Raw genomic sequence first — 12,191 nt, forward strand, 5'->3', positions numbered from 1 at the left:
ATCTCTTGAAAAAGTTGACCTTTCCCATGAAGCTATGCAGCCTCAGAGTTAGTATAATTAATTAGTAGAGGTATGTGTGCATGTGGTGTTGTTGACGGGGGGAGGTCAGAGACTTTTTTTTTTCAAGCTCAAATCACTCAATCTTCCAGTGGTCAAATTTTCATTTGCTTGCCAATTATTTGAATGTAATTCATTGGACTCGATTAACAACTTGTTTACAATACTTTATCCACTGCCATGGAATACTGATTTGCATCTCTGTCAACCTCCTAGTGCAAGAAATCTGGACAAAGCCTGATGAAATGGGAGTACAAAGGCCCAAAAATACAGAATATTTTAATTATTGCTCTTACAAGCTTAGAAAGTTGCTACAGTAGAGTTTGTGTTAACATACATTTTCTGAAGGATTTGAAGTCTGAAACTCAAATGTATGTCATTATTTAGTGACTTCAATCCAAAGATCATCCCAGTGATTTGTCAGAAAACCACAAATTTTATGAGGAACAGACCAAAAATATAAGGCAAAAATCTGGACATTCCGCAGAAACCTGGACAGTTGAGAGGTATGCTGGTTTGTTCTGACATTATGATGGTAGATATTAGTTCCCCCATCCCCAAGGCTGAATCCTTCCAGTCTGTCTTATATTTGGCTGGTCTGCAGCAGGTTCTGCTTTGCTCCTTCCTATGGTGGTGATGCAATTTCTTAAGCATCGGAGCTGTTACAATGTCTGAGGTATCCCACTTGCTGCATTTTCAGTGGTCTACCTGCACACTTTTGCCACCAATAACATTGTTTTTTTTCCTGTAACTCTCAGCCATGATCTAACAAAATATATATATAACAAATATATATATATATATATATATATATATATATATATATATATATATATATATACACACACACACACACACACACACACACATACACACACACTATACAAAGGCATTTACAATTTATATTCTATGGCTGTAAATGTATAATGGGCAATATTTAGTCATAGAGACCATTTCCTCTCTTTTTATCATGTTTTCTTTAATTCTGCCATTGAATGCCCCCCTGGATTACCATGACATTTTGCTGTGGATGCATCTTGCAACCTCATTTACTGCTTACCAGGTTATGTTTTATATTCCTACATTTGTTTTTGCTTTTTTGGAATCCTGTTTTTTTATCCTTTCCCTAATCTGAGATACTGGACCTGTTATTGTGGATTAATACTGATGTTGTTCAGGGTTCAGTGCACTTACTGAATCCACAGTCTCTCCCGTAGGAACTGCATTTCTGAATATTTGCTCATCTGGATTTGCTTCTCTTGTTTTAACATCTATTTTGCCTAGGGATTACAAAGACCATGATGATAACTCACTGCATTTGCTGGTACAGAAGCCTGATGTTAAGTTCTCAAGGTTGTTTTTGGGCTGTTATTTTAAAATGTGGTGTCGCAGTCAGCTTTTCCCTCATACATTGTTAATGTTTAATTTTTACAGCCCTGTGAAATTTTAAAGATAACATAGCCTATATTTTTTGTATGAGGTGGAACAGTAAGCGGTATTGTCACTTCACAGGAACAGGTTCAGTACTTCAATTCTCAGCTAGGATACCATTTATGTGGAGCCTGAATGTCCTCTGTCTGACTGGGCTGGATGTTTGATGGGTACTCTAGTTTCCTCCCACTTCCCAAAGATGTGGTAGGTGGACCACTAATTCTAAATTATCCCTCAGTGAGACAGAGAATGAGTGAGTGAGTGAGTGGGTGAGTGAGTGAGTGAGTGAGTGAGTGAGTGAGTGAGTGAGTGAGTGAGTGAGTGAGTGAGTGGGTGGATGGGTGACTGAGTGGGTGGGTGGGTGAGTGAGTGAAGTAAGAAAGACCTGGCAGTCTACTTCCATTCTCTACTTTCCTAATAAACTCTGTGGAGAGCCCAACTGTGCGGTAGGAGTGTCAGATCAGCTGGTGGTGCTTTTCCAGGTATTTGACAGGTTATGTCAGTTTGCCAGTATTAGTACCCAGAGAACATTTTCTTCTTTTGAATTACAGAACAATTAGCCTACAGCAGCACTGACATGAAAAGTCATGGAGGGAATCCTGACAAAAACTCGGTTACGTCCCTACAGAACAATGCCCAGGACAAAATCAGCATGAGCTCAAGACCAGAAGTAGCTGTCAATCAGACCTCATCCAACCTTGTGATTGGGTTACAGAAGAACTTGACAAGAGTCAAGAGTACCAGAATATGTAGTCTTCCTGAAAAATGATGCATTCATCAACTCTTACGGCTGTTTCATACACTAGAAGGTTAAGAAACACCGCAGCAGTTGGAAATTTGGACCAAGACTGATAAAATAAACTGTTGAAAGCTAAGACACAGAGGGTTGTGGGGAAGAGGGGCAATGTCCAAATAAAGAAAGTGATTAGGGGTTTGTCCTGGGTCAAGTGCTTTTCAGAGTCTTTGCTTCAGCCATATCTGAGATATTCATAGCCAGTGAGATGAATACCCTATACAAATGATGATATTTAATTGCACAATCTGATGGGCTGTCATACCCTGCTACTGTCTCACACCAAGTGATGTATACTTTTAAAATAGGGGTGTACGACACCTTCTAACATAGACATCTCACCAGCTTGCACTGATTTCCTTTGCTCTCTCACCCAGCTCATAAATGCATAAAATGTGTAGCCATCACATGTTCTAATTAGATTTGATGAAGTCTTATGATGAAAGCACCCATTATTCAATAAAAACTCAAACTACTGATGATTTAGAATGGAAGAGACATTATTCTACTGCAAAAGTATTACATAGCCTAAAATTTGAAGAGAATATCGGCCGTTGCTTATAAAATTGGAACTCCAGTTGGAATTTCCAACAGCTGTTATAACTGGTAAATTGTAGACAGACCAAAAATGCGTTTTCAAAACCTTGTATAATACCCAAGTATTCCAGCAAAAAACAACGGCATGTTACGTTAAGATCTGAGCACAATGGGTACAGGGTCTAAAAACAGTTACTCAGAAAGTGTCATAACAGCTTAATACAATAGCAAAAGGTGTAGCGGCCATTGTTATGAGCTAATAGGTTTTGACCATCACTGGTATCAGAACTAATTGCAGTAAGTGCTGATCAACAGCCCATTTTCACAACTAGTACAAATAGATGTACCCAACAGCTATTATCATGGCTATTTTCTTAAAGATATGACCCAAAGCTTTTATAAAAACTATTGTAAAAATCACTGTCTTTCACAATAACCCAGTCTTTGGTGGAAATTTCTAGTCCCAAGGTATTCTCAATACAAGGAAGCCCAAGTTGTTGGATATCATGTCCCCTGAAGTGGTGGCCATTAGGAAGTATTACAAAGTTTAAGAGAGAGCAGAATTAAAATTTCAAAGCTGCACTCAAAATAGTAGAGCCTCCAGAAAGAATTAATAGAGAACTGGATCATAATTCTATATTTAAATATTTTTTGATCTTGTAAGGATAAGCAGATCAGTAAGTTGAAAACATAAAACAGTGCATTTTTTTTAATTACAGGCTGGTTTTATTGTTACAGTCTACTAGCAAGATTTTTTCCAAAAGCATACATAGCATAAAAATGCTCAATTATTTTTACATTTCCAATGTAGTAATAAAGTGATCATACACCAGGGTTTCGGACATGTTTTTCTAGGACAGTGAGAATTCAGCATGGACTATATCATGTACATATTAATATGGCCAAAAAAGGTTAAAACAAGTAGTGAACCATTATTAAAACGTAGGAAATTAGGTAAGGGTTGCAAGCATTACACATGCATTCAGTAAACAAAACAATTATGTGTTATAAAAAATTAAAAGAGATTCTAATAATATAACAATGAAACAAGGCTGAAACTCATGGCTCTTGAAAGAGAAGTTATGGCCATCAATGTAACAGAAGTATACCTTTGTGTTATATAAACACAATATATACAATGGGTGCATTATATTTACTAGAAGCAGTGACATATAATAGCTATAAATGTCCAGAATGCAAAATATAAGAGCAAACATGAGACATACAACTAAAGAGAAGTATACTCTGCAAGGTATATAATAATTGCCATGAATATATTTGTCACAATAGTGTTTATGGGTGTTGTGAGATTTGCATAAAAACGTACATGAAATATGAATGTGGAACTAACAGTACTGACCAACAAAGTATGACAGATAAGGGGCATTTTTTCCTTCTGGCCCTTCTATGGTTTGTAATCATCTGCCTTAAATCATACAAGGTTCACATTTTCCTGTTAAATCCATCATGACATGTCAGAAGGTGAGATGCAAATCTAGCTATAAATCCAGACTCCGCTCCACTGTATTTATAAAATATAGCACAGAACTTTCTTAAATCATGCTTCACTACACTGATGAGGTCAGACTTTTTATAAGTGTACAAGCAGATATGGCAAAATCATTTACTTAAGTGTTCATTTACCATTTTAACATTTAATCTAGAGCTAACTTTGTAATCAACCAGTGCAATTGCATGAATCAAACTGTGCTTTGACATAGTCCCCTTGCCAAGGCAGACTTTGCTTTAATTATACATGTAAATTCTGAGATCCAAAACTAGAAAAAAATTGTCAGTGTACACTGTAGCAAGTGCGAATTCTGTGGTTGTTTATCACATGTGAAATCACTTCTGAAACAAAACTGGTGCTGAGTTTTTAAAAAAAAATCTGTTGCCATATTATAGACTTGACTGTTGATTATTTCCAGGAGACTGCTACTTTTCTACATATTATAGACTTGACTGTTGATTATTTCCAGGAGACTGCTACTTTTCTACATATTATAGACTTGACTGTTGATTATTTCCAGGAGACTGCTACTTTTCTACATATTATAGACTTGACTGTTGATTATTTCCAGGAGACTGCTACTTTTCTACATATTATAGACTTGACTGTTGATTATTTCCAGGAGACTGCTACTTTTCTACATATTATAGACTTGACTGTTGATTATTTCCAGGAGACTGCTACTTTTCTACATATTATAGACTTGACTGTTGATTATTTCCAGGAGACTGCTACTTTTCTACATATTATAGACTTGACTGTTGATTATTTCCAGGAGACTGCTACTTTTCTACATATTATAGACTTGACTGTTGATTATTTCCAGGAGACTGCTACTTTTCTACATATTATAGACTTGACTGTTGATTATTTCCAGGAGACTGCTACTTTTCTACATATTATAGACTTGACTGTTGATTATTTCCAGGAGACTGCTACTTTTCTACATATTATAGACTTGACTGTTGATTATTTCCAGGAGACTGCTACTTTTCTATGGCAAAATTTAGAAAAATAAAATGAATAAAAGGATCTAATCTTATGAAACAATTCATTCCCAAGAGATTTACAATGCTTTCCCTGATTATAACTCCACTTTATTTGTTCTTAATACCTAAATGTAAAACACACATACAGGTACTGTCACTTAACCAACCAAACACAGGACATACTCAAATATTTATAGATAAGCTTAGTTCAGGTGCTGGCACATGTAGGTACAGAAATACGTGAGTGTCCGTACCTCCATATCTCAATTCAGTACAAATGAAAATGTGTGCACCTTGCCTGTACATTCTCTGACATGAAGGACTTTCCTTACCATCACAGATGCAGCTCTGCCCGCAACGCCAGATACACTGGGAAAACAGAACTGTAATTTTTCCAACTATTATAAATTATTGCTGCTCATTACCAACAAATCCATAGAGTAATGTGACTTACTTCCCATTGATCATTATATCCTAGTCGTGTGCTTGTTGACTGATATGATGTCATATTAGTGCTGTAAGATGCCCCTGCCCCACCAGCAGTTTACTTACTGTCTGGGCATTTGCATTCCAACAGCCATATTTACACTTATCAGTAATTTAAAACACTTGTTGAGAGCAAAAATCAGTGGCTAAGAATTTGTCACTACCTTCATCTCTTTCTGTCTGCATCTGTGTATATATATATATATATATATATATATATATATATATATATATATATATATATATATATAGAAAGAGCGAGAGACAGACAGAGATACTCTCTCTCTCTCATTGTATATACGTACACATATATAAATACATACACACACACACACACACACACACACACACTATATATATGTATAAATGTGTGTGTGTGTGCAAGCAACACTGAAAATAAGAGGTTAAAAACTGAACAAAGATAGAAAAACAGTGGTCTTAAGTGCAAGCAAAGTAATATAGCAAATCAAAATATTATACTACAGATACAGTGAATAACTAACTAAATTCCAGCCTCACAGCTAATGGAGAATTAAAACAAAAATTAAGTATATAGACAATAGGACAGATATATACTGGTTAAACCACAATGCAAGCTAAATCAGTACTCACCATGTCATAAACATTTAAAATGACTGGTTCATTTGCCATTGCTACTGCAGTTTCAACAGAATTATTCTGTAAATTCTCCAGAAATGTTTTCTCTTTCACACTAACAGTCTGCCCATCTTCAGAATGGTATTACATCCCGAGTAACTTAAAAACAGAGTGTTTTCACATTTGCAGTCTCATCAGACTTAGAAAATAAATGCCCAATCTGTCTTGTTCCAAGTTTAAGGGAAAAATTTCAGAACAGAACTTTATGTACTGATATTGGCACATAAGCTCTTTAGTCATAAAGCTGCTTGTGTTGGAATCCTTGGAATCTAAAAAACATAGATTGATACAATGATATGGCATTAATGAAATGTATTTCCTTTCTCATACTGTATTCCATCAGAAGTGCGTATTTAACACCAGTCAGCCAGAACGAATTTTATAAAATTTTTTAGTGAACTATGATGTTTAAGAGGCAAATAAATGATCCTAGGTTCTGACAATGAAATAAACTTACATTTAGAACAATGAAAATGTGAATTTTTAAATTATTTTTGTCGACAAGTGGAAACATTAATGTGTCACTTCAACCACTTATATGCGTTACATGAGTCCACACTACAACTGACCTTAACATGATCATTTCTGACCAGTGGATTTGAAAATTCAAAATGGAGGAGAAAATAATCAACTCAACTTGGCTCAGCCATCAAGTTGCAACTTTTGTCACTTTATGCCTGCAGAATATTAAGTCAAAATCCAAGTGGTAAGCAAGTTTATAGGGAGGTGTCAAAGTGCTGAAGATATTCAGCCAAGTTTTTCAATAGGATTCTGAACAGAGGTCATAGGAGTTGTCCAGCTACTCATAGAAATGTTACATGATCTGTACTATGTAACATCTTAGTTGGGAAACTGTTTAGCTAACAATAGCACAACCAAGAAAATCTCAATGAACTTTAAGTTGAGCCCTGAAAATATGGGTTCTGATGATGGAAGAAACCAATCCTCATATCCAGGCAGTTAAAAAAGAAGGAAAATCTGTATGCCTTCTTAAATTTTTTTAAAGATGAAACAGGCTTTAACTCCACTAAAGAGATCATCTCAGATTTAAACGTTCCATGGTCACAATCTTGTAGAATGAATCCTAAACACTTATTTTATTGTTGTTGTTTGTAGTCCAGAACTCATGTGTCAGTATTAGCATCTATTCAAGGCTACACATCTTGTTCATTCAAGGAGCAGAATCCAGTCAGTAATGATAATGAAACATGGATCTTGCTTAATGACAAAACAGAGGGATCCTGTTACTCAAGTCATAAATGAAAATCAGGCAATCTGCCAGTTTGCAGTCAATGAACTCAAAGCGAAAAATGCAAAGATCCTGTTACATTGCTAGATCCAAACGCTCCGCAAACTGCCAGTGATATCACAAAGCAGTAAGCTTCAAAGGAAATCATTTACCATCTTTTGTGATGCATTTTAAAATAGCAGCATGTATTTACTAACCAAACAATCTCACTTAGCATATGATTGTACCACAGTTTGTTGTATATTATCATGACTTCTTGCCTTATGTTGTAGGTATATAAAAGGCAGCAAAATGTCTTCTCATCTCAAACGTGTTTTTTCTTTTAAGTGGGATTCCAGGTCATGCCAAGTGAAGAAATACTTCTTTTACAAGAAACCAGATCTATATTAAGAAAAAGAAAATGAGGTTAACATTATTTTATTTTATTTCTAAAGAAATAATAAAATACGTGTTACTGAAAAATCACTTCTTATTTATAGCTATTAAAATATTACTGTATGTGTATCTACATTAAATGAGAAACAAAAAGATGCAAGGCATAGATGCTTGCAAACACACTATCTGCCTCATTGTAGCTGTACTTGTTGCCTCACTTAACTTCAGCCAGAGAAAGGGACTTTATTAAGGTGGGTATGCAAACACTGGAAAAAGCTACTTACTAGTGGGGACCATTGTCAGGCTAGTCTAGGGTATAAATCAGAAAACATAAGTGTTCCAGGTTAAACTATAAACTTTAGTCTGGATAACTAAGTTGCTTACATATACACACATATCACTATTTTCAATTGTTTCTATAAGACTGCAAACAAAACATGGTTCAAAAGTAAACCAAATGTTAAGAAATTAACAAACCAGTCCATGATCTCAGGTACTTCCACCCCCCCCCCCAAAAAAAAAAAAAAACTTGCATCCTCTGCTAATGAAATCTTCAACTCTTTAGACAACTTGATGTTCCCAGCTGACAAAAGATATCTAGGCATTTTATCTCAATTCTCCAAAGCCAAGTACACAGCATCCATGGGACCTGACAACATCCCAGGCTGCGTTCTACATGAACTACAGAACGAACTGGCACCCCACCTAAGTACCATGTTCAATCATAGCCTCACTGAATGGTGCACAGCAACAGTTATCCCACTCCACAAAGGGAGAGCCACCATGGACCCCGGGAACTACCGCCCCATTAGCCTGATGAGCCTGGTCTGCAAGGCTATGGAGCGTATCATCATGGAACTTATAAACAATGACATTGGTAATCTCCAAACTCTGGACCCTACCAAGTTTGGGTTTGTAAAAGGCAGATCATGTCTCCTAAACCTGATAGACTTCTTTGAAGCGGTCACCAAAGCTGTAGATGAGGGTAAGGTGGTACACACAGCCTATCTAGATCTTGCCAAGGCTTTCAACACCATCCCCCACTCTGGAATTATAGACAAACTCACTAAACTAGGTATAAATACCTATGTCACAAGATGAGTTGCCAATTGGCTCACTGACTGAACCCACACTGTGAAAGTAGCAGACTCTAAATCCAACTTCAGACCAGTGACAAGTGGAGTACCAGAGGGTTCAGTCCTAGGTCCTTTCCTGTTTGTTATCTACTTCTCTGACGTACAGGCTAACACAAAAGGTCTTTGGCTAACAAGGTTCGCAGATGACTGCAAACTAGGAGCCATGATCAAATCTCCTAATGATGTGGACGTCCTACAAAAGGGCCTCACTGAGACAGATGCCTGGTGCCAAAGCCATGGCCTCAATCTCAATGCCAAAAAGTGCATTGTCATCCCTTTTGGTAAAAACTCTGTACCCATGAACTACCACATAGGCGGTACTTAACACCGAAACTGTGATAAGAGACCTTGGGACACAGGTGGACAGTAGTCTCTTCTTTGATAATCACATTGCCACAGTAGTCAGGAAATCCTTCTACATGGCACACATCATCACAAAAGGTTTCTCATCCAGGAAAAAAAAGGTCATTGTTCCCCTATAATCATCACTCATTAGACCCATTATAGAGTACAATGCCCCTTTTGGTATCTACCTCACAAGACATCTACAGCAACTGGAAAGGCCACAGAAATACCTCACAAAGAGGATTACTGGCCTCAAATAGATGCCCTACGCAGACCGTCTCAAAAAACTCCAGCTTTACTCTGTCGCATATCGCCTACTCAGAGGCGATCTCTGCCTAACATACAGAGCTATGTCAAACCCAGAGCTGCTGGACATGCTCCACATAAAGAAATCTCAATCCCGCCGAGCTACACACTCTAGGGACCTAAACCGTGTCACCACAATAAAAAGAACATGCTGGAGGGATAGATTCCTGTCTCAGAGACTTCCCATTCTCTGAAACAAACTACCTATCTATATCAAAAAAAGCTCCTCACTGGTACTCTTCAAGAAAAATCTTGATGATTGGATGGGAGATAGGAAATTCACCCCGAGGATCACTTCTGTGGCTCTGCTTGACAGGGGCACAGGAAAATAATTTTCTTGGGTGGCAAAAGACAGGGTACCGTTTGGCTAGGCTTATATAGGCCCTAGGGCCAATAGCCTAGTACCTGTCTATGAACCTATTACCAAGTAGGTATGTCTAGTAATATGTACTAGACCATCTCAAGTTTGCTTACAAATCTACTCATTTTCAAAACCCATAAACCTATTGCCAAAATACCCTCAGCTCCAAAATGAGTCACCCATTCTCACCAATTTTCATATGAAGGTTTCAATTCTTATTACTTCAAAACCCTGTTAGAATTTTACACTTTATCAGTCTTGATAACTCCTAAACATAGCACTGACTCCTTCTATTTTCAAACAGTTCAATTCCCATTATGGGAATGGTTGTTTTCTCAGAGACTTCTGCCCATTTCTTGTTCACAAACTATCACTTATCATCATCCATCAAGAGCACACCACAATGGTACAAAAAAGACCCCACTTTTACTCTGCTCTACTGAGATAGCCTTCTACAAATGGACTCATTCCATGTGGAACTCATTTATCACTTGACATCAGAAACCTTCTCCTTCTCTTCCTCTTCAGGAACATCACCCTAAACCATCTTACTTATTCCACTCAGTGCAAATGCTTCCATTCCATTCACTCCTTCTGTATCACTCTCCTACTGGCTTAACCTTGCTTCGTTTCATATAATGACAAAAAAGCAGCTATCTGGGACCACCAGAGCTTCAGGTAAAAAAAGCTTTAATAAAAGGTTAGTGTTTTCATGACAATAACTCGGCACTTCATCACACAAAATGCAAAAACAAAAAGGCACTCTTTATAATACAACCAATTAATCAATGTAACAATTTATGCTCTCTTAATAAAGGTTTTAAAGGCACATAGGCATTAAGTTCAGGGTTTCTATGTGCCTGCAACCTCATAATCCATTTGCTTTCAGCCTTTTCAATAAAATGATTTAAATCACCACCTCTCTTATTAACATCAAACCTCTGTAGTACTAAAAAATGAAAAAATATATCTTTAAAAACTTGAACATGTCTATACAAAGCACTGCTATCATCTTTATTTCTTATATAACCAACATGTTCCAAAATACGTTCCCTTAAAGTCCTAATGGTTTTGCCTACATAAAAACAACAACATTTTGTGCAAAAAGCAAGATATACAAGGTGTTTACTAGTACAGTCTGCATAAAACCTGAGATAGGTGTGCAAATGCTTTAACATCTGAAATGTGATGACATGTAGCACAATTCCTACACATGAAAGTACCTAATCTAGCAGATAAAGATCTAATACTACTGCTTTTGCCATAACAAAGCTGCCTCTTAAGAGACACACCGTTCTTATAATAAAAACATGGTGTAACACCTACAATATCAGATACAGAACTATCAGAGGTGAGTATAGGCCACTTCCTACATTCCACCTCACAAATATCTCCAGTATTACTAGTAAAGGTAATAACCGGTCTAATCTGATTCCTATTTAATACTCTGGTCCTAACACTCTGGTTGCCTTTTTTAGAAAAAAAAATGGTCTAGCTGAACCAGATCTAACTTCTCTCACATCTTCCATTGCTGAATTTAACAGGATAACCTCGTGCTTGTAATTCTTGTCTCAATGTGCCTAAAGTAGTACCTAGAACCTCATTATTAGTGTGCAGTCTCAAAGTCCTGAAGACTTGATTCCTAGCTATATTCTTGGAACATGTGTAGGATGCATACTATTGCAGTGGAGTAAAGTATTCCTTCTACATGTTTTCCTAAAAAATGAGGTTTGTAACCTGCTAACATCCTTGTATAGATGGGCATCTAAAAAATCTATACATGTCATATGTGCATTAATTGTGAACCGCAAAAAGCTGGTGGTGGACTCAAGATAACTAACAAATGAATTCAACTCAGAGAAAGCCCCATCCCATAGAAAAAAGATATCATCCACAAATCTCCTAAAAAACTTTAGTTGTGAAGAGTATCTATGGACAGATGATACAAATTCATCTTCC

The 12,191-nt window shown here is 36.8% G+C and overlaps 1 protein-coding gene across 1 annotated transcript in view; it reads right to left on the reverse strand.

Annotated features, from left to right (window-relative positions):
• The window catches only part of LOC122804222 (deubiquitinase DESI2-like), a 1,210,954-nt gene that overhangs the window by 1,096,766 nt on the left and 101,997 nt on the right, over window positions 1–12,191 (reverse strand). The window contains exons 2-3 of the mRNA XM_044073967.1: window positions 7,030–8,090; window positions 6,416–6,729 (exon numbers count right to left, since the gene is read on the reverse strand). Coding sequence (XP_043929902.1) covers window positions 6,416–6,454 — 39 coding nt within the window. The 5' untranslated portion in view covers window positions 6,455–6,729; window positions 7,030–8,090. The remainder of the gene's footprint in view (window positions 1–6,415; window positions 6,730–7,029; window positions 8,091–12,191) is intronic.

This window comes from Protopterus annectens, chromosome 6.part0 (genome assembly GCF_019279795.1).
Source record: "Protopterus annectens isolate FY-2018-M chromosome 6.part0, PAN1.0, whole genome shotgun sequence".
Classification (NCBI taxonomy): domain Eukaryota; kingdom Metazoa; phylum Chordata; order Ceratodontiformes; family Protopteridae; genus Protopterus; species Protopterus annectens.